This window comes from Uranotaenia lowii, chromosome 2, assembly GCF_029784155.1.
Source record: "Uranotaenia lowii strain MFRU-FL chromosome 2, ASM2978415v1, whole genome shotgun sequence".
Taxonomy (NCBI): Eukaryota; Metazoa; Arthropoda; class Insecta; order Diptera; family Culicidae; genus Uranotaenia; species Uranotaenia lowii.
The window spans coordinates 210,702,637-210,723,455 of record NC_073692.1 but is presented as its reverse complement, the minus strand read 5'-3'; the positions used below and the strand labels follow the sequence as shown (position 1 = coordinate 210,723,455).

The window sequence follows — 20,819 nt, the reverse complement described above, 5'->3', positions numbered from 1 at the left end:
GATAAAAAATGGCGGATTTTTTCGTGAAAAATCGTAGTTTTTACTTCAAACAGCCACAAAAATTTCATAAAAATTATTTTTAAGTTAAATAAAATCGTTGGGGTCCAGAAAAACATCTATGAAAAATATTTTGCTCTGATTTTTTTACTTCAGATGATTCTGCGCTGAGATACAGTGTCCACCGCAAATTCTGTTTTCTAAAAGGCATCCTCGAAAGTGCTCCGTCACCGGCTCATTTTTCAATATTTTTCTACCAAAAAATTACTAAATGTTCTTTTATCAATGCTTTGTATATGTAATGAAAAAGTTTGACCAATTCCCGATAACAATCTTCGGTTCTAATGATAGGTATTTAAATTGTATTTCTCGAAATAAACTTAAGTCCTGCCAAGATTTTGATGGCTCCAGTGATATTAGTAATGGCGTCTACGCTTTCAGTAATTTGCCTTCATTTATGCAATTCAAGTACCCAGAGTTGGGCACAAAAGCGCTAATCCGCTAATCGCTAGTTAGTCCGCTAACTTTTTGTTAGCGGTTTAATTTTGCCGCTAAGTTATGATTGATCTAGCGAACTAAAAAGTTCCGCTATTATTTTGTTCCGCTAATTGAAGACCGCTAACTCCCATATATTTGTATCTTACTTTCGAATCTTTTAGAGATATAATGAAATTTTCATCATTAATCAAGTTAAGGTGACATTGAGCATCATTCTGATTGCTTAATTGGATTTATTGGAGGAATGCGTACTGAAATTAAAGGAATGATGTATTTGATGTCATTTTCCTCTCTATTAGCACGCAACATTTATAGAAAAAGATAATAAATAAAACTATTTTTAACATCCCTTAATCAGCTTTTGTGGTTGAGATATTTACTTTTTACAATACAGATTTTACAGATAAATTCATATAAAAATAAGATAAAATCACCATAGAACGAATTGATATTGTTTAGTTGTTAATAATTCATTGTAATATTCATTTTAAGTTCAAAAAGAAATTGAAAAAAAGGTTCACGTTTTACAATGCTCCAGCAAGTTTAAAAAAGGTGAAAACAGGATAAAGATTTTAAATGAGGATAATGTAATAATAATGCAAAAAAGGGAATGAATTGCACAAAAGATTGTTGTAGTGACCGGACGATGTATTTTTCGTTTCGAAAAGCCGCGATTTAGAAGACGCGTGTTTCCTCGTTAAACATATTTTCTCAACTGGTCTTTCATCCGAACGTTCATTCTCACGCAAGTTTCCAACCGACAATCGATTCCACCAACACTATCGCAATTCGACACTCGATTCACTCACTTCAACACGCTCACTCACCAGCTCAATGGAGCGCGTTCACAAATCGCACTGACTGGTTACACATCAAATTGACTTACTCAAATTCCAATCAAACACCTCTATTGACACTAAATTCTCCATCATTTTTTCTAACAAATCCTAATCCCTACATCCGCCTCCTTGCCTACTCTTCAGGATTCTTAATTTCAATGTGATAAAAATTAAATGCATGCGATTTAGAAAGACAAGTAATCATTTTAAAACACCATTTAAATCATCTGTCTGTACAGGTATGTCTGTTTATAAGAGAGATAGAGTTGACTTTTTGATCAGAACCCGCAAAATGTTGCGTTTTACTCATTTTATTTACATTAGACAGAATAATATGCTCCAATCATTTTCGTCTTTTATTTCAGACTTAATTTATTTGAATTTATGTATATTTGAATGGATTAAGTATCAATATACATTATTTTTGTATCCATTATAAATTGCTTCTGAAAAAGGGTTCCTATTTATTTATGTTCAATTCTTTATTATCATTAGATGAAAAAATCTACAATATATCAATCTTTTACTGTGACTAATATAGCATATAAATTTTAAATATACTTTAAACACACAGCAAAAATTATTTCCTGTAAAATTACACAAATGTGATACCCTCTTTTAACATGCTTTTATTGTTCTTCTATATGAATACGCTAACTCTTATTTAGGCCCTAGATATTTTGAAGAAAGTTATTAGGCATCAGGAGAGTTTCAATAAAGTTTCCTAGACTCTGCTTAATAAATATCACGAAAGGTTCAGGATTCCTTTTCATCCTTTCAAAGATGTGTTATATGGCAATGTATTTTAAATGCTTATTTAGGAAAACTCTACAAAATGAAATAGAGTCGTACGTGTAACCTGAAGTATATTTAACATACCTAACGTGATAAACGATTGTGTTAGTTATGTTTGGCAATCGAATAATCATTCGCTTTAAAGAATCCCAATTTATATACGGATTTGCATGATTCTAAATAAACGATAAACAAGCTCAGTGAAGTGTGGCAATCAAATACCACTGAAATACAAATAAAAACAATACAAACTACATTAAGAAACTGTTTGTAGAGGTGCATCCTTAGGGCTTTCAAAAAAAAATTCACCACATGTTTTGGTAAATGCTCACGTAATTGAATACAATTTATCGAACCTTTTATAGTTTCTGCTAAGAAATATATAAACATTTTTCTTTCACAATTTTTTTCCGGGATATTCATCCCCTAAGATGATTCATCTCTAAAAGCATTCAGATCATTTCACAAAATCCTTTTAAAATGTCTAGAAACAGCATTTTTTTTTTTGCTCAGATCTTTCATCTATGAGCTCTGGCATTTAAGTAACAACTTACTTTTCCGGTCTAATTTTTTGTAAACGTTTTTTTTTTTGCTTCTCTGCTTGGCATCATCGTAGCTCTGTTCAGCAATTTTACTACTTAAATAAGTTCAAAATAGTATTGTACTAGGATCATTCTTCAACTGTTTTTTCTTTTAAATTTTTTAGATTTCAGCCACGAAAATATCATTCAAAATATACCATTTTTTCTTTGCTTTACAATTTAGCAGCCAATATTCGATTCTCAAAAATCTTACAGCGACAGGACAGAACTTCTTTTTTCTTTGCCTTACAGCAGCTAAACTTTAATTTTCGTTTATTTAAAAAATCCATATAAATCAAACCAATTCATTTCTTATTCTGATCATCCAGCGACATAACTTTTCTTTTGCTTCGACCTTATAGCTGCCAAACTTCAGTTTTCGTTTTCCAAAATCGTTCTTTTAACATTTCTATTCCATTTTTCCATTATTAAAGATTCAAAAAAACTCATTCGAAAGAAATTCTTTTCTTGTTCCGATCTTCCAGTGACAGAACTTCTATTCTTTTTCTTTGACCTCACAGCGGCCGAATTTTATTTTTCGTTTATTTAAAAAAATCCATTCAAATCAAACCAATATTTTTCTTGTTTTGATCTTCCATCGACAGAACTTTTTTTTCTCTTTGACCTTACAGCGGCCAAAATTTATTTTCCGTTTTCAAAAATAACTCTTTTTAAATTTTGTTCTTTTTAATCCATTCAAAAAATACTTTTCTTGTTCTGATCTTCCAGCGACAGAACTTCTATTCATTGACCTTACAGCGGCCAAACTTTATTTTTCGTTTATTTAAAAAAAATCCATTCAAAATAAATAATTTCTTGTTCTGATCTTCCAGCAACAGAATTTTTTTTCTCTTTGACCTTACAGCAGCCAAACTTTAGTTTTCTTTTTAAAAATTACTCTTTTTAAATTTCGTTTTCTTGTTCTGATCTTCCCGCGACAGAACTTCTATTCTTTGACCTTACAGCAGCCAAACTTTAATTTTTCGTTTATTTAAAAAAATCCATTCAAAATAAATACTTTTCTTGTTCTGATCTTCCAGCGACAGAACTTCTATTCTTTGACCTTACAGCGGCCAAACTTTAATTTTCGTTTCAAAAATTACTCTTTTTAAATTTCGTTTTAATGTTCTGATCTTCCAGCGACAGAACTTCTATTCTTTGACCTTACAGCGGTCAAACTTTAATTTTCGTTTATTTAAAAAAAATCCATTCAAAATAAATAATTTCTTGTTCTGATCTTCCAGCGACAGAACTTTTTTTTTCTTTGAGCTTACAGCGGCCAAACTTAAATTTTCGTTTATTTAAAAAAAATCCGTTCAAAATAAATTCTTTTCTTGTTCTGATCTTCCAGCGACAGAACTTCTATTCTTTGACCTTACAGCGGCCAAACTTTATTTTTCGTTTCAAAAATTACTCTTTTTAAATTTCGTTTTAATGTTCTGATCTTCCAGCGACAGAACTTCTATTCTTTGACCTTACAGCGGTCAAACTTTAATTTTCGTTTATTTAAAAAAAATCCATTCAAAATAAATACTTTTCTTGTTCTGATCTTCCAGCGACAGAACTTTTTTTTTTCTTTGACCTTACAGCGGCCAAACTTAAATTTTCGTTTATTTAAAAAAAATCCGTTCAAAATAAATTCTTTTCTTGTTCTGATCTTCCAGCGACAAAACTTCTATTCTTTGACCTTACAGCGGCCAAACTTTATTTTTCGTTTCAAAAATTACTCTTTTTAAATTTCTTTTTCATGTTCTGATCGTCCAGCGACAGAACTTCTATTCTTTGACCTTACAGCGGTCAAACTTTAATTTTCGTTTATTTAAAAAAAATCCATTCAAAATAAATACTTTTCTTGTTCTGATCTTCCAGCGACAGAACTTTTTTTTTTCTTTGACCTTACAGCGGCCAAATTTAAATTTTCGTTTATTTAAAAAAAATCCGTTCAGAATAAATTCTTTTCTTGTTCTGATCTTCCAGCGACAAAACTTCTATTCTTTGACCTTACAGCGGTCAAACTTTAATTTTCGTTTATTTAAAAAAAATCCATTCAAAATAAATACTTTTCTTGTTCTGATCTTCCAGCTACAGAACTTTTTTTTTCTTTGACCTTACAGCGGCCAAACTTAAATTTTCGTTTATTTAAAAAAAATCCGTTCAAAATAAATTCTTTTCTTGTTCTGATCTTCCAGCGACAGAACTTTTTTTTCTTTGACCTTACAGCGGTCAAACTTTATTTTTCGTTTTGTTTTTAAAAAAAAAATCCTTTCAAATCAAACCAATATTTTTCTTGCTCTGATCTTCCATCGACAGAACCTTTTTTCTCTTCGACCTTACAGCGGCTAAAATTCATTTTTTTGTTTTCAAAAATCACTCTTTGGAATCCCGTTTTAAAAAACCGAAATACTTTTCTTGTTCTGATATTCCAACGACAGAATTTCTATTTTTTTACAGCGGCCAACATTATTTTTCGCTTTCCAAAATCATTCTTTTTTCGTTCATTTAAAAATTCCATTCAAAAGAAATATTTTTCTTCTTCCAGCGACAGAACTTCTTCAACGTCCAAACTTTTCGTTAACATTATTAGAAAACACTTTTTGTTGTTGTCAAAAGAAAGCGAGTTTGGTTAAAATTGTTTTTTTATACATTATAGAATATCATTTTTCATTATCAACACCAATAACATTAAATTCTTTGTACTATGATTGTTCAAACATAGTTTTTTGAACTCCACTCGACCCTATTATTTTCTTTAAATTTTAAAATTTTCTCCAATTAAAATTTATGAATCTGCATCAACATTATATTTTCACCAAATATCAATGCATTTGATTATTAAAACATACTTTACCTAGAATGTTGGTTTCACAATATTCACTTTTTCTCAAATCTTTTTTTCCACTATAACTTCCAAGGTTCACTTCGATCGCGAAATTTCAAAACTTTTGTTACTACAAACTTGGGAGCGTATGCTGCGCCATTGTAGTGACCGGACGATGTATTTTTCGTTTCGAAAAGCCGCGATTTAGAAGACGCGTGTTTCCTCGTTAAACATATTTTCTCAACTGGTCTTTCATCCGAACGTTCATTCTCACGCAAGTTTCCAACCGACAATCGATTCCACCAACACTATCGCAATTCGACACTCGATTCACTCACTTCAACACGCTCACTCACCAGCTCAATGGAGCGCGTTCACAAATCGCACTGACTGGTTACACATCAAATTGACTTACTCAAATTCCAATCAAACACCTCTATTGACACTAAATTCTCCATCATTTTTTCTAACAAATCCTAATCCCTACAATTGTTTGCAACAAAATTGCATACTATCGGCTTTGCACGAAACCGATAAATCGAGTAAATTATTAAACAGAATTAAAACAAAATAGCTCCCATCTTCCACATTCTGTTTTTTGCGCTGGTATTGTTCAAAAATTCGGATATTCTTTTTTTATTTGTAGAACACAGAAAGATACCAGCTGATTGAGCATATGCTAAAATTCCCATCTTTGACAGTTATGTTTTACTGCTTGTATAAAAAATCGGTCAATTTATCGAAATGAAATACATACTTGAAACTTTATTTATTTTTGCTTGGGGAGTTGAAAAAATAGAAGGAGGAAGGGCGTTACTAAAGGAGAATTTGATATTTGTTCCGACCTTAATGTTGTTCAACAGTTAGCGATTAGCGCTTTAAGCCTAAAGCGATAACTTTTTCGTCACATTTAGCGTACTTCGCTAACTTTGAATGAGTTAGCGGTTTAACTAGCGGCGCTAATTTTTTAGTAAGCGATGCCGATCACTGCAAGTACCAAGTCTGCATATTGTTTCCATGAAACTAAAATCTTATCTATAAATTATTTTCTTCGTTGTGTCCTGATATTTTAATAAACCACCTGGCATCTCTGATGTGCAGTACATAAGCGCCTTTGTGTATGCAATATTCAACATGGCAACACAAGTCAAAAATTCACCAATCGAAGCAACATTCCTACTACCGGACTGGAACGAGGTTTCTAAATTTAGAAAAATTTCAAAAATGAACAGCCGATTTATGATAAAAACTTCCTGAGAAATATCAGAAAAAAGATTTTAAAATCAATACTAAATTCAAAATTTTGTCTTTCAACAAGTTACACAGCTTGAACGAAAATGGAAATTTCCGTTTTCGAATATTTTATAATGGTTCTAAAACATGCCTTCTTAAGGAAAAATTTATGTGAAACAGCATTATGCTACTGTTAACATTTTGATAGACTGATTAACTGGAAAATAATTTTACCGATACCTGTATCAAGATCTAATTGACGAAATTTTTCTCAATTAAAAGTCATCCAAATTTAATGAGACTATTCAAAGTAAAGCTTAAAACTGTTCGACAGCTTTGAGTAAACGCGATTTTAAGGGGGGTAGGGTCTAACGGGTAAAAAAAAACACAATTTTCACGATTTTTTTCTAGAGCTATCGTTTAAACAAATGTATTCAAATTTTTTGCATTATACAAAGCATTGTTAAAAGAACATTTAGTAATTTTTTCGTTGAAAAATATTGAAAAATGAGCCGGTGACGGAGCACTTTAGAGTAAGGTTGCCAGAATGTTTTCCACTCATATCCGGGCCTAGCAATTCCGGGCATTTTTTCAAAAAAACCTGGCAAAATCCGGGCATGGATTTCAATTTTTCAAATTCAAAAACCGGGCAAAAACCGGGCAAAATTTAGATGTTATTATATATAAAAGCAAAGAAAAAATGCAAAAAATCGAAATTGATATTTTATTAATGTAATTGCAGACTTCCAACAACTTTTTGGAACACTTAAATATTTAAAGGTTTATAAAAGTGAATCCGCGAAATTATTTGAAACAACCGTTGAAAATTTCCATACCGATAATCGATTTTGCTGAAACTTACTCAAAAACTTTGATTTTTTTTTGGTTTCTTTGTGAAAATTGTGGAAAAATCCGGGCAATATCCGGACTTTTTTCCCGATATCCGGGCAACAGGGCCGGGCCGGACTTTGTCGAAATTTTGCATCAAATATCCGGGCAAACCCGGATAAAACCGGGCAATCTGGCAAGCTTACTTTAGAGGATGCCTTTTAGAAAACAGGATTTGCGGTGGACACTGTATCTCAGCACAGTGTAGAGAATAATGGTAGTGCAGAGACTTAATAAACTAGATATTATGAATATCCGAAAGAATGGATGCAACGGTTTATTCAAAAGGATATTATTTAGGGAACGATTGTGCAACTCTCATTGGTAACAGCGTAACGCCTTTAATTGACAGTAAACACAAATGAGGAAGCAAAGATGTGTGAGTTTTATCACGACGTTGTCCTCTCGGTAAAAAAAAATGGTCGGAGAGAATGAGAGAATGCTCTCTCCTCAGCTAGATAGTAGGGAAAATACAAGCCAGCCTTGCCAGATCTACGGATTTCTCCGTAGTTCTACGGATTTTGACCATTTCTACGGAGCTACGGATCGATGCTCGAAATCTACAGGTACCTACAGTGTACCTGCTTTGGGTGAAAAACAGTCTCAAGCAGGCGAAGTAAAAAAAATGAATAGAAAACGCAAACGAAAAAGAAAGCCTGCCTTTGGGTGAATAACAGTCCCAAACAGGTAAAGTTTAAAACAAAAATAAAGCGAAAATGAAGTACGGCTTTGGGCGATATAGGTCAGCCACGACAATAAGAAGCTGGATGATAAGACAACGAAAAGATGACAGTTTTTTTTTAAATGTTAAAATGAAATGAATAAAAGAGGCGAACAAGCGAAAATAAGTGGAACATAACTTTAAAGTAAGAAGATATAAAATGGTTGTAAAAAGAAAAAAATAAGGAAAAGATAAGGGAGGAGATGTGAAAGAAATTTTTGATGAGAACCTAAAACACGTGAAGTTTGAGGTTGAAAAGCGGGGTGATGAGACAACGAAAAGATGAAACAATTTGAAAATGAGAAAATTAAAAAAAATAGACGATGAAAGGCTGAAAAAAAGAAGAATAAAGTGTAAAGTTGAAAAATTGGAAGAACAGAAGATTAAAAATAAGATGGAAAGATGAAGCAATAAGAAAATTAAATGACTTAAAAATTATAAAAAAATAACCGAAACTAAAAGTTAAACAAAAAAGTTATGAGACAAAGAGAAGAATGTCACATAAAAAGAAAGAATGGTAGAAGATAAAGGTATGAGATGTTTTAGGATAAGAAGCTGGAAAGCGATAATACAAAAGAAGCTAGTAAGATGAGAAATAGAGATGGATAATTTGTTGACCTTGTCAAGGTCATGAATAAATGAAATGATTGAAAAAAATAAGAAGAATAAAATATGAGAATAAGAATGATAAAAAGATGAAAAATAATAAGATAAACAAAAAAATGAATTATAGAAAGAAAAATAACTAAAGAAGAGACGGAGAAAAAGGGCAAAAGTTTAAAAGATGATAAGATGATAGATCAAATCCTTAAGCTACACACGTCATTGGTTGACTTAATTTAAAAAAAAAAAGAAGAAAATATTAACCAAAAAAAAAACCAGTTGAGGAAGGAAATATTTTGAGCTAGTAAAAGTGTAAGAGAAGGAGGATTACTAATTCATAAAGTTAAGAAAAGTTTATTTTGATAAGATGTAGATCGTGGTGTAGATCGTGAATTAAAATTTTTAAATGGTGTGATAGGGTTTCTGATACGTAAATCCATGTTTTATTGTCAATGCAGTTAACATCCGAAGTTTTTGCGCTGGTGATTGGCAACCTTGCCAACCAGCGACAATTCTTCGAACATTTCGGCGGCAACCCGTTCTTTTGTCTGGTTCCGACACTTGAAAGATCTTGAAAGATGTCTGGTCAACATGAAATGTCGTCAGTGATGTCGCCAGTGATGTCGCCGTCGCTGATGTTGACGAAATCATCGGTTTGGGGATTCAGCGACAATATATCAGATGAAAAGAAGATCCGTGAAAAGAAAGGAAATGAAAAGCTGGAGAGATGAGACGAATGTTATGATATACGTAAAAGAAAACTAGTTCTGTTCAGGGTATATAAAAGTGCTTAGCGGGTTAAAAAATTAAAAATGTCGTTATTAGTACACGATAATAAGGAGCCGGGTGAAGAGACGAGGAAAAGATGACTAAATTTGGAAAACTGATACAATAAATTGGAAAATGAAAAGCTGAAGAGAAAAATGGAAGTAAAGATGATAATATGATAAGATATAAAATGCTAAATGAAAGTAAATGATAGATGAGGAAAATTGACATTATGAGAAAATACAAAAAAGAGAAGATGATAGATGGGATATAAATATTAAAAGATGAGAAGATGATAGATGTTGAGGTTTAGAAGAAGGCGGAGAAGACGACGAAAAGATGACAGGATTTGAACAATTAAAATTAGATGATTAGAGGCTAAAATAATGAATATGAATGAATGAATAAAAGATTTAGCTATCAGAAAATGAAATAACTTAAAAATAATAATTGAATGAGAGGTCGTAACAGCATAAATAAGTAGATAAAAAGTTGAGGAAATAAAATTATGAGATAAAGTTAAAACTGCCATAAAAGCAGAAAAAAATGTTGAAAATAAGAGGATTAGATGATTATATGTTAAATCCCGAAAAAACGAAATGTTTAAGGTTGAGAAGCTGGATAGATAAGACAAGAAGAGGAATACAAGGCATAATTTGTATTATTCGGTGATCTTGTTAATGTCATGAGTGAGAATAATAATAATTAAATAAAATAAAATAAAAAAAAAAGAAGAATGATTAACAATTGCAAAATAAGAAGATAAAAAAAATAGTTGAAAGAATAGCAAAAATGGGATGAACAAAAAGTGTAAAAAGATTAAAAGATAAAAGATCAAATCCTGAAGGGCAATAATTTCAAAAAGTGCAGATTAGGATGAGAGTATTTTGAACTAGTGAAAGTATAAAAAAAGAGGAAATAACGCATACCAAGAAGGTGAAAAAAGTTTATGGGGATTTAGATCTAGATTGAAAAATTGAAATATTAAGTTTATTTTATATTTATGAAATTTTGAAGAAAGTGATACGATTAATGATATGTTAAATTATTTTGGATGGGGTTATGAAATACGTGGTTTAAACATATATAAAACTTTCGTTAAGTCGAGGCATAAGTTACGGTTCAAAAATGAAAAAAAAGGTAATAATAGTAACAAAAAAATATGAATAGTTAATTGTTGAAAAATGAACAGAAATTAAATAGTGGTAGTGGAGTGGTAAAAGTCTTTAATCACGAATTAATAAAAAGATATGTTACTTTAATAAATGAGATGCGCGAGACGTCAAAAGATAAATGTAATGATAAATTTAGAAAAAAAAATGAGAACCGAAAAATAAGGAAAGTGAAAATTTGATAATTTGAAACTCAGAAGCTGGAAAGATAAGACAAAGGAAATATAAGAAGATAGAATGAGAAGATAAGAACAAGAGAAATTAAAAAATGGGGTGAAACGATGAGAAAATGACAGACAAGAGAAAAGATAAAAAAAAAATGTGAAGATTTGTAGAAGGAACCAGAAAAATAATATAGAAATATGAGCAAATGAAGGGATTATAAAAGTAAGAGACCGTTTGATGAGAAAAAGCAAGAAGTGTTGAGGATAAAAAGATAATAGATGATTTTCTGGAACTGGAGCTAATAGGAAGATTAAAAGCTGAGAATATGAGACGAGGAATTGAAATGTAGTGAATAACAAAGGAGCTATTTAGAGCTAGTATAAGTATATAAATGAAAAGAAGGATACTGAGAGTACTATATGGGTGAGAAAACTCTCCAAATAATTGTTAGATCATAAATTTAAAAACTAAAAAAGTCCTGTTATAGTGAAACAAAGTCAATGGAGAACTCAAATTAAATGTGATAACAGTAAACATGTAATGAATCGCATTGGATTGCGGAAAATTCAAATCAAATTTTAATAGTTGAATGGTTGAATAGTTGAATGTTAAAAACATAATACCTGATAATGACAGAAAGTCAAAAGTATAATGTCAAGAGAAACTAACACAAAAAAAGGGTAAACTGACAAAGACTTGAATCAGGTTTCAAAATTCAATAGTATAAAAATCAAGAATAAACAGTTAAGTGTCTAGGGTGATATACACATTAAAAATGAGGGTTATGATTCATGCAATAAGAGAAGAGATAAAAAAAACTGAGGATCGTGAATCAAAGGGAAAGAATCTGAATGAGCATTGAAGAGTGATTCAGCGAAAGTGAAGATTCAGTAGAAATTGAAAAAAAAAACGGTTCAAGAGTCAAGAATAATGAAATATGAGTAAAAACAGTCAAATTGAAAGTCAAGAGTCAAAAATGTCAATGAATCGAAAAAAAGCATCAAGTATTGAAAATAAGTCAATTTCTAGTAACAACAAGAAAGAAGAGAAAATCGTACGTCAAGAGTCAAAACTTCAAAAAACATGTAAAATCGATTACAAGTATCAAATGAAAATAATCAAACAGGGTTTCAATTGTGAAAAATGTTATGATGAATTATTATTCATGCAATAAGAGAAGAGATAAAAAAAACTGAGGTTCGTGAATCGAAGGGAAGGAATCTGAATTAGCGTTCAAGAGTTAAGATTCAATGAAAATTGAAAAAAAAAAACCGTTCAAGAGTCAAAAATCTCGAAACATGAGTAAAACCAGTCAAATTGAAATTAAAGAGTCAAAAATAAAGGATCTTAAATCAAGAAATTTCAGTGGTAAGGATTCAGTAAAATAGTATAGTAATAAATGTCAATGATTCAAAAAAAAAAGCATCAAGTATTGAAAATAAGTCAATTTCTAGTAACAACAAGAAAGAATTGAGAAAAACGTACGTGCAGAGTCCAAATTTCAAAAAATCATGTAAAATCGATATTAAGTATCAAATGAAATTAATCAAACAGTGGTTCAATTGTGAAAAATTACAATAAAAAATCATAAGCAGAAAAGTAAGCTATTGATCGAGTGGCTATCAAACAAATGAATGACATTGGTATTCAGTGTAAATATAATAGAGTGAATTGTGAGTGATTTGAAGTAGGATTAAAAAAAACAGCTAGCAATTTCTATGATAATTAAAAATATATATTTAAAAAATTATGAAATCATAAAGAATTGTTTTTTTGAAAGTATGATAAATTATATTAAGTTGATTTCATGTAAAAATAATAATAATTATGTGGTTAAAAAAGCCGTTTTTCAATAATATGAATCCATTCTAAATATCTGATATTTCAAAGATGGAACATGATCATTGAGACCATTATAGAAAATTCGCAATTCTCATCTCATACTGTAGAGGTGAAGGCGAATGTAGAGAATAATGGTAGTGCAGAGACTTAATAAACTAGATATTATGAATATCCGAAAGAATGGATGCAACGGTTTATTCAAAAGGATATTATTTAGGGAACGATTGTGCAACTCTCATTGGTAACAGCGTAACGCCTTTAATTGACAGTAAACACAAATGAGGAAGCAAAGATGTGTGAGTTTTATCACGACGTTGTCCTCTCGGTAAAAAAAAAAATGGTCGGAGAGAATGAGAGAATGCTCTCTCCTCAGCTAGATAGTAGGGAAAATACAAGCCCTTCTACTGATCGTCAGTTCGTTGAGAGATGTTTCCGAGTACAGTTGTCCGTATTTGAAATTATTTTAAAGAAAAATAACGATCGGTTACGACACACAGAATCATCTGAAGTCAAAAAATCAGAGCAAAATATTTTTAATAGATGTTTTTCTGGACCCCAATGTTTTAATTTAACTTAAAAAAAAATTTATGAAATTTTTGTGGCTGTTTGAAGTAAAAACTAGGATTTTTCACGAAAAAATCCGCCATTTTTCACCTGTAAAATCTCCGCCAAAGTAAAAAAAAAAAAATAAAAATCGATTTTTTGAAAGTGTTAGACCCTACCCCCCCCTTAACGTAAAATGAGTTAATCAACTGTAAAACAAAATCCTGTTCATTTATAGTGGTTTCCGCTTTCCTGTTCCATCATTTCGTATTTCGAACTAATTTTGATCTAACTTTCGTACATCCTACTTGTTGATTTGTATAACTTGGATTGTATACCTTCCAGGGGCAATTGTGATCGAACCGGTCGGAAACGGTTTGTCAACTTTCGAAGCACCTGAACAAATTCAGTGTCTAAATTGATTCATTTAATTTCCCCGAAACGACAAACAATAAATTTCGTTTGTTGAAATTTTTTTTTTAATTAAACTTTTATATTTTCTAGGGATAAAAGAGAGCTTTCAGTAAAATTCCCGCAAACAAAAAACCTAACTTAAAATTTATGTTTCTTCACACATACGTTGTTTGATTTCTTCTGTTATATGAAACAAACAAAATTTATGTTTGGCACATAGCTTTTATGATTATCATCTTTTAATTATTCTGCAAAATCAAAGCACCCGGAAAAAAAACATCAATTTTATTTAAATACTGTGAAAAAATATATTAAAAATCAATTTTATTCCAAATTCATTCTTGTCTAAAGCAAAAAAGTTAATCACATCGAAAATATCATAAAAAAGCATGAGCGATTCGGTTTAGTGTATTTAGATTCTGATTGATTTCCCCTCTCTCACCAAATCGATAGTACAAATAAACGCATTAGGGTTGGGTGGCTAAGTTTTCCTGCAAACAGATAATGTGATATTTGCACTTCGGAATAATACTTAGGTGTTAAAGTGATAGTTTTTGTATAGCATTTCATCAGCAAGAAGTGCTAATTTGTAGGTTAATAAATCCTTTAATATCCCATCGTCGATCTTCAATTTCATAAAGCCGAGGTAGTTCTATTTCTATTCCATTGTTGACGATTTGAAATAAGCATCTTCACTCAGTCCCAGGTTTCGGGACTCGCCAATACTTAGAGGCCGTTCCCCTAATTATGTAAGCCCATAAGAGAGGGGGGGGGAGGGATGGTGGTGGGATTTCACATTTGCTTACGATCTCTTAGGAAGTTAAGGGGGATTCAAGCAACTCCTCCCCATGGTCAGATATTTCTGAAATTTGCCATGTGACCTTCTCTGGTAGGCTAATAAATAATTTTGACTTGGAGCGAGTGAGATTTACTATGTTTAATTCTTCCAATACTGTGATTCGTATACGGTGGTTCGTTAAATTGTTAAATACTGCAAAAATTACTGTTATGGTAAAACAACCGTGACCAGTGATGCCACATTTTTATCGGTATTTTGAAACCCAGAAAAATCTTTTTCCGGTATGGAAATCCTAAAAATCGGTATAAAAATCGGTATATTGAGGTGGATACACAAAAATGTTTATATTGTCAACTTCCTAATATGTTTTACGTTGAATAAATACTTGCAATGAAAAATAAGCCGAAAAAACGTGAAAATGTTTATTCCTGTGTTAAAACTAGCTAATTTGGAGTGCTTTAGCAAAAAGTTATTGCCTTCTTTCTAGTAATCTGGTTCACGGAAACTCTAGTGTAATAAAAAAAGGTTTATTATTATATTTTTCTTTACAACTCATAATTAAATAGAAGTTGAAGTACAAAATTATTGTTTGGTAATAAGGTTAAACTAATACCTGCTGTGTGCCTTGAAATTATATGATTTATTAAAGTAGGCTAATCTGGCGACGACGTAAACAAGGAAGATTTTCAAACGTTATATCTTGCTTCTTGAAAAGTAAGAATCTCAAGAAACAATTGCATTTTTTGAGATTGATTTGCAAAAATTTTAAAATACCAACCTTTAGCTGGATCCAATGACTTCGAGCTTGAAACATTGACACCAGGCTTGAATCTTGAATTACTGGAAACTGAAATAAATGGTTATAAGCTTGAACTGTTCTTATCGTATTAAAAATTGAAATTTTATTGAATTTATTTTTTACGAGTGACTATTTTTAATTGTATTCATGGGTATGAGATTGCAAAACTTTAAATATTTACGATGCACACGATATTGCAAGTGTTAGAAGTATTTATATATGTTCTTATTGTGTTAAAAACTTTCATCAAAGTATCAAAATTATTTCAATGGATTTTTTTTGTAAAATTACAACGATCAAAACTATTTCAAGAATATTTTCGAAAACCGTTTGGTATCGGCTTAAGCAATTGAAAGTTGTAGAATAAAAACAGAATCTAAATGCATAGAGTATCTGACGAAAAACATAAAAATAATGAAATAAGGTAATCTATTTTAATTTGATATGCAATTATGTCCGAACGTTTTCAAGGCTGTATGCGATCATTTAATAATCGAACTTTTTAGGCTTATAGTTTAACGGTATGTTTCAAATCAATTGTATCAAGTAGTTGTTAGAAATCATCTGTTTCTGAATGAACTGTTTCCTGAATGCTGTACACTGAAATCTGGTCAAAACTATGCAATTAACAAACTGGCTTTGTTACTTCATATTTTGTTTATATTATTTTAATCAGGATGGCAACCAAATCGATATTATTTAAAAAATAAGATCTTTTTCTCTTTCTTTCCAACTCTCAGCAGATTTAAAGCAATTATAAATAGACATAGATAAGATAATCAAATACCATTTACGTTGATTTGCTAATCAATCCTGATCGGAGCATGATAATGTTTAAATATTCGAATAAGCCATTCAACAATTCAAGAAACATAAAAAATAAAGCTAGTTTGTTAATTGCAGAATGCTCTACAATCATAAGTGGTAGAGAAGGGTTTCAAATCATCATAAGAAACTTCTCCGGCCCAAACCCATTTTCGGAGTGTATATGGAACTGAAAGATAGATAGAAAGAAATTCGTTTGTTCATTTAAAAATAGTTAACATATATTCAAAAAAATATAACAGGACTACTTTTTGTGATGCTTATACATATTTTTACAGTATTTGGATTTCAAATTCTTATCTATAACAATATTTGTGGCGCCTCCCTTATCTTTTATATAACATTTTGATTTAAGGATAGAATCAAGAGTTTCTGTTATCAAACGATTCCTTACTTTAGTTTTATTTGCATTAAATTGTGAGAAAATTCTCTCCACAGCTGCGGATGAGTGCGGTAGCATAAATATATTTGATAAAAAACTTTTTATTAAAGGGAATCCGGCTCTTCCATTTACTTTACTAATATCAAATAGTTCATTCCAAAATAGAATGGTTTTTTTTGAAACATCAATTGGATATTTAGAAATTATTATCTTATTTTTCAGTGTCATGAATTCATTTTCCAAGTCTTGTTCTTTGTTTTTATCAATAAACTGTGGGTAATATTTCAATATTGTTCTAAAGTTATCTAGCTTTTCAAAATTATGTGGATTTATAGAGGCAGCTTCTATAAGCGATTTATCTGAAAAATCAAATCTTTTCTTGGTTTGAATGATAAGTTCAATGTAGAAATCTTTACAGACTCTATAAAATGTTTGTATTATTGGATAACTGATGGTGCCTGATTTTATTGCTTCTTCTACAGCAATGCCTACATAAACTTCCTGGTCTGGTTTTAAATGGTTTTCGAAATTATCAAAAAAATCGTTGGCTTGGGTTATGTAGTTGGCATGGCAAACATTTCTTATTAATGTCATGAAAAATGACATTGTTTCTTGATGAATACTTGTGTATTCAGGAGACTCTGATTGGAAGAGGCGATTCAAATTGTTAATTAAAGGCAGTATGTATGATAAAAAAAATAAAATAAGTTTGGTCATTGGGTCTTGCAGATGATTTAAGATCCTTTTAGCTGTGGCATTTTGATCATTGTTTGATTGGAATGAAAAAAATAATTCTAATTCTTCAAATCTTTCTAGAACTCTTTTGACAACACTTTCCAAACTCAACCATCGAGTTGCTGCAGGGTGGAGCATTTTAAGAGGCTTCAGTTCAAGAATTTCTTGGATCATGGAGAATTCAGAGGCACGCTTTGGGCTGTTGGAAATATAAGAATATATATCCCGTAAAAGTTGTTCTGCGTAGTTCGGTAGTTTTTCGCAGGCGTGGCTGGCGCACAGTGCCAGCGAATGGCAGGAACATTTAATGACAACAATGTCTGGACACTCCTTTTTTAGCAGGGCCATGACTGAGTGTTTCGACCCCATCATGACCGCAGCTCCGTCGGACCCAAAACCCTTTAGGAGTTTCCGGTAGTCTATACCATCTTTCTCGAACTCGGCCACAATCGCGTCGAAGATTGTTTTATGGTCTGCCGCACTGATTTCCAACACCTGTGTGGAAATTGAACAACATTTTTCAAAAATCTTTTTTAGATATTAATTAAATACGATTTATTAACCATTATTTTAGCTAAGTATAGTACACAAGTGTTTTGTTTAAAAGTGCATAATTATTCCAAAATCGACTTTTTATATTCGTTAAAAATGAACGAACTACTTCTCTGTTCGGTTGCATTACGGCTTATCAAATGTTTGTTCCACATACTTAAACGGCATCGTTTGTTGTTTATCTTTCGACTACAGTAGAAGTAAGATAACAAAACGAAAGATCTAACGAAATATTATTAAAATAAAAAAATACGATCTGTCCGACACCATATTGTTGTCTATGACCGGTTCAAAATTAAACATGATTTGATCTTGAAACTTTCATTTTTTTCATCTCTAATGCACCCTGAAATGGTAAGTAAAAGATGAGGATTCAAAAACGAAAATATTTGTTCCCCTGAGAATCTTTAAATTTTGCTGTCCGGTCATAGACAATTTTTCTCTAGTTTTTTCGGAACTAATGTTTCATTCTGATTTGTTAAAAAAACAAAAACTATTATGAATGGCTTCATAAAATGTTTAGTAGTGAAAAACACTTACTCACAAGACCTTTGCTAATAATTTGAGTCTTTGTGCTACGTTTTTGTGTCATTGGTGACAATTTTGGTGAAGTAATTCTTAGTGTCACTTTTGGCAATGAGTGTTTAGTGTATATATAGTTTAGTGATCATAAAATTGCTACTCTTCAAATCAGTAGAGGAACCAATATTTACAAAAATATATTTTTTAAGTTATTGCTTAAAAACCTTAAATGTCCGGTAGTAGGCAAATTCCCCCTTATAAGTTTAATTTAGTTGGATCATAATCATAATAAAATGATGTTTTTTTTTCAGTAAACGACTTCGGGTGCTTGAGGAGGCTGCTGTCTGTCAATAATCATTATTTTGTCATCCAGTCATCCATTTTTTTAAAAATTGTATAAAGTTTCCGGGAAAAATATCTGGATATTAGGACAAGGACTACATTTTACGAGATAGTTTTTTCTTCAAGAAAATATCATTGTTTTGCTTGAATAAGTCGAGTGACGAAGAAGTGCCCGTTTAACACCCACAACTTTTGTCAGATGTTTTGTTAAGTATGCATTTTTTGCATTCTACCAATTTTTAATTGAAAGCAAAACATCGTTTTTTTAATTCACTTGTTTCAACTTGAATAAATCCTCAACTGGGTGGTAGATGGTTACTTGATGGTAATTATCACCATTGTTTTAGATGATTCAACGATATTATCTTAAAAATTAACAAAAAAAATCTATTTTTACTAAATCAAGTAATAAAATACCTTATAAATCATGTCTCGTACTTGAAGGGATCCAGAGAGAGTCTCGAGGCAAATTCTCACAACCATGGCCAATGTTTTCTTGTTCGTCAAATCGGTGGACTCGTCGATCAGCAATGAGAAATTCCTTCGCTTCATCGTGGCCACCAGTTCTGCATGTTGTGTTTCCGCAAAAACCCCTTCTACAACAGCTGTTGTTTTTGTACGTCCTAATTTCATCTTTTGTAGAATAACGGACCCGGGATCGAGTTGGTTGATGACAGCCATCAATTTGTCTACAGCAGAAAACGAAATATTGTTCTCTACAGCCCAAGCTACAATTTTTAATTCCGCCTCTACAACTTGGTCCAACACGGCATGGTTATCAATCGTCGAATTGACTAAATCGAATTTAGTTTTGGAAAAGGCTTCTTTATGTCGTTTAGTTTCAACGTGTGATTTTAAATTAGATTTACCACCTTTGGCAATACTTAGTTTCTCCAGGCATACAGTACACCATGCGCAAAAATCATCTTGATCATATTTTTGAAAGCAGTGGTATTTTTCGTCACTGTCTATCCAGCTGTTCTTGAATTTTTGTAGAGTTTTTGGTTGTTTCTTGTTTTTACTGCTTTTTTCTTTTTCGGAATTGTCCACACCCAAGTTCTGCCGTAAGCCCGAAGAAGAAGGCACTGAATATGTATCACTAGGTGACAATTCTAGCCGCGCGGTTTGGCACACTTCCACAGTAACATTGGAAGAGGAGTTCAGCGAATCTGGATTTTCATTTACGGTAGTAGTTTTGTCCACTGAAAATATCGGAAATCGACGACTGCGTTAATTATTTATTATTGGTTTTGTTGCATGAAAAGTTAGCTCTTATAAGCACTGACCCATTGACTGGTTATCTCTAGAAGCAAGTATAAATTGAACATCTCGAGATTATAGGTAGCGCACAGAAAGCCCGTACCCAGTAAACCAATTTTGAAGAAACAAACGTAGATTGCAATTTTTAACGCGTCAAAAACGCTTAAAAACATTATTTCATTTAGACGTTGTCAAGAAAAGACACGAACAAACACCGATCCAACCCCCCTCCCCACTCCCCCCCCCCCCCCACACACACACACACACACACACACACACACACACACACACACACACACACACACACACACACACACACACACACACACTTACAATAGTGGACTAGAATGCATCTGTTAAATTTGTGCAATGTTAATGTTAATGGTTGCACAAGAAGTGGGAAATTATGGATGTGTTATGTTCCAAAGTTAAAAAGGAAATTTGTAAACAGCTCACAACGTTTGATCTGATAAAGTTATAAAATCACTGTATTAGCAATTTTACGTCATTGCTGTAATGAAAAAATCGCATTGCTTCGGACTGGGTAAGTATTCAACAAACTATTTTATCAATTTTATAGATTTCAAATAAAAAATTTATTTTGACAAAAAAATTTATCTTGCAATCTATGCACGACTACTAACACATGTTCATGCAATGGAACGGCACACCTTATGCATGCCTATCCACTCTGCGCCTGACGTCTCTTCCTTTTTGTTTTTGTTG

At 31.7% G+C, this 20,819-nt stretch overlaps 1 protein-coding gene across 1 annotated transcript in view; it reads right to left on the bottom strand.

The window, feature by feature from the left end:
- LOC129742291 (uncharacterized) overlaps nucleotides 1-20,741 on the bottom strand; it is a 29,517-nt gene extending 8,776 nt beyond the window's left edge. Inside the window, exons 1-5 of the mRNA XM_055734172.1 lie at nucleotides 20,738-20,741; nucleotides 19,251-19,627; nucleotides 17,141-17,912; nucleotides 16,685-16,813; nucleotides 15,049-15,104 (exon numbers count right to left, since the gene is read on the bottom strand). Coding sequence (XP_055590147.1) covers nucleotides 15,049-15,104; nucleotides 16,685-16,813; nucleotides 17,141-17,912; nucleotides 19,251-19,627; nucleotides 20,738-20,741 — 1,338 coding nt within the window. The remainder of the gene's footprint in view (nucleotides 1-15,048; nucleotides 15,105-16,684; nucleotides 16,814-17,140; nucleotides 17,913-19,250; nucleotides 19,628-20,737) is intronic.
- Nucleotides 20,742-20,819: the final 78 nt, after the last annotated feature.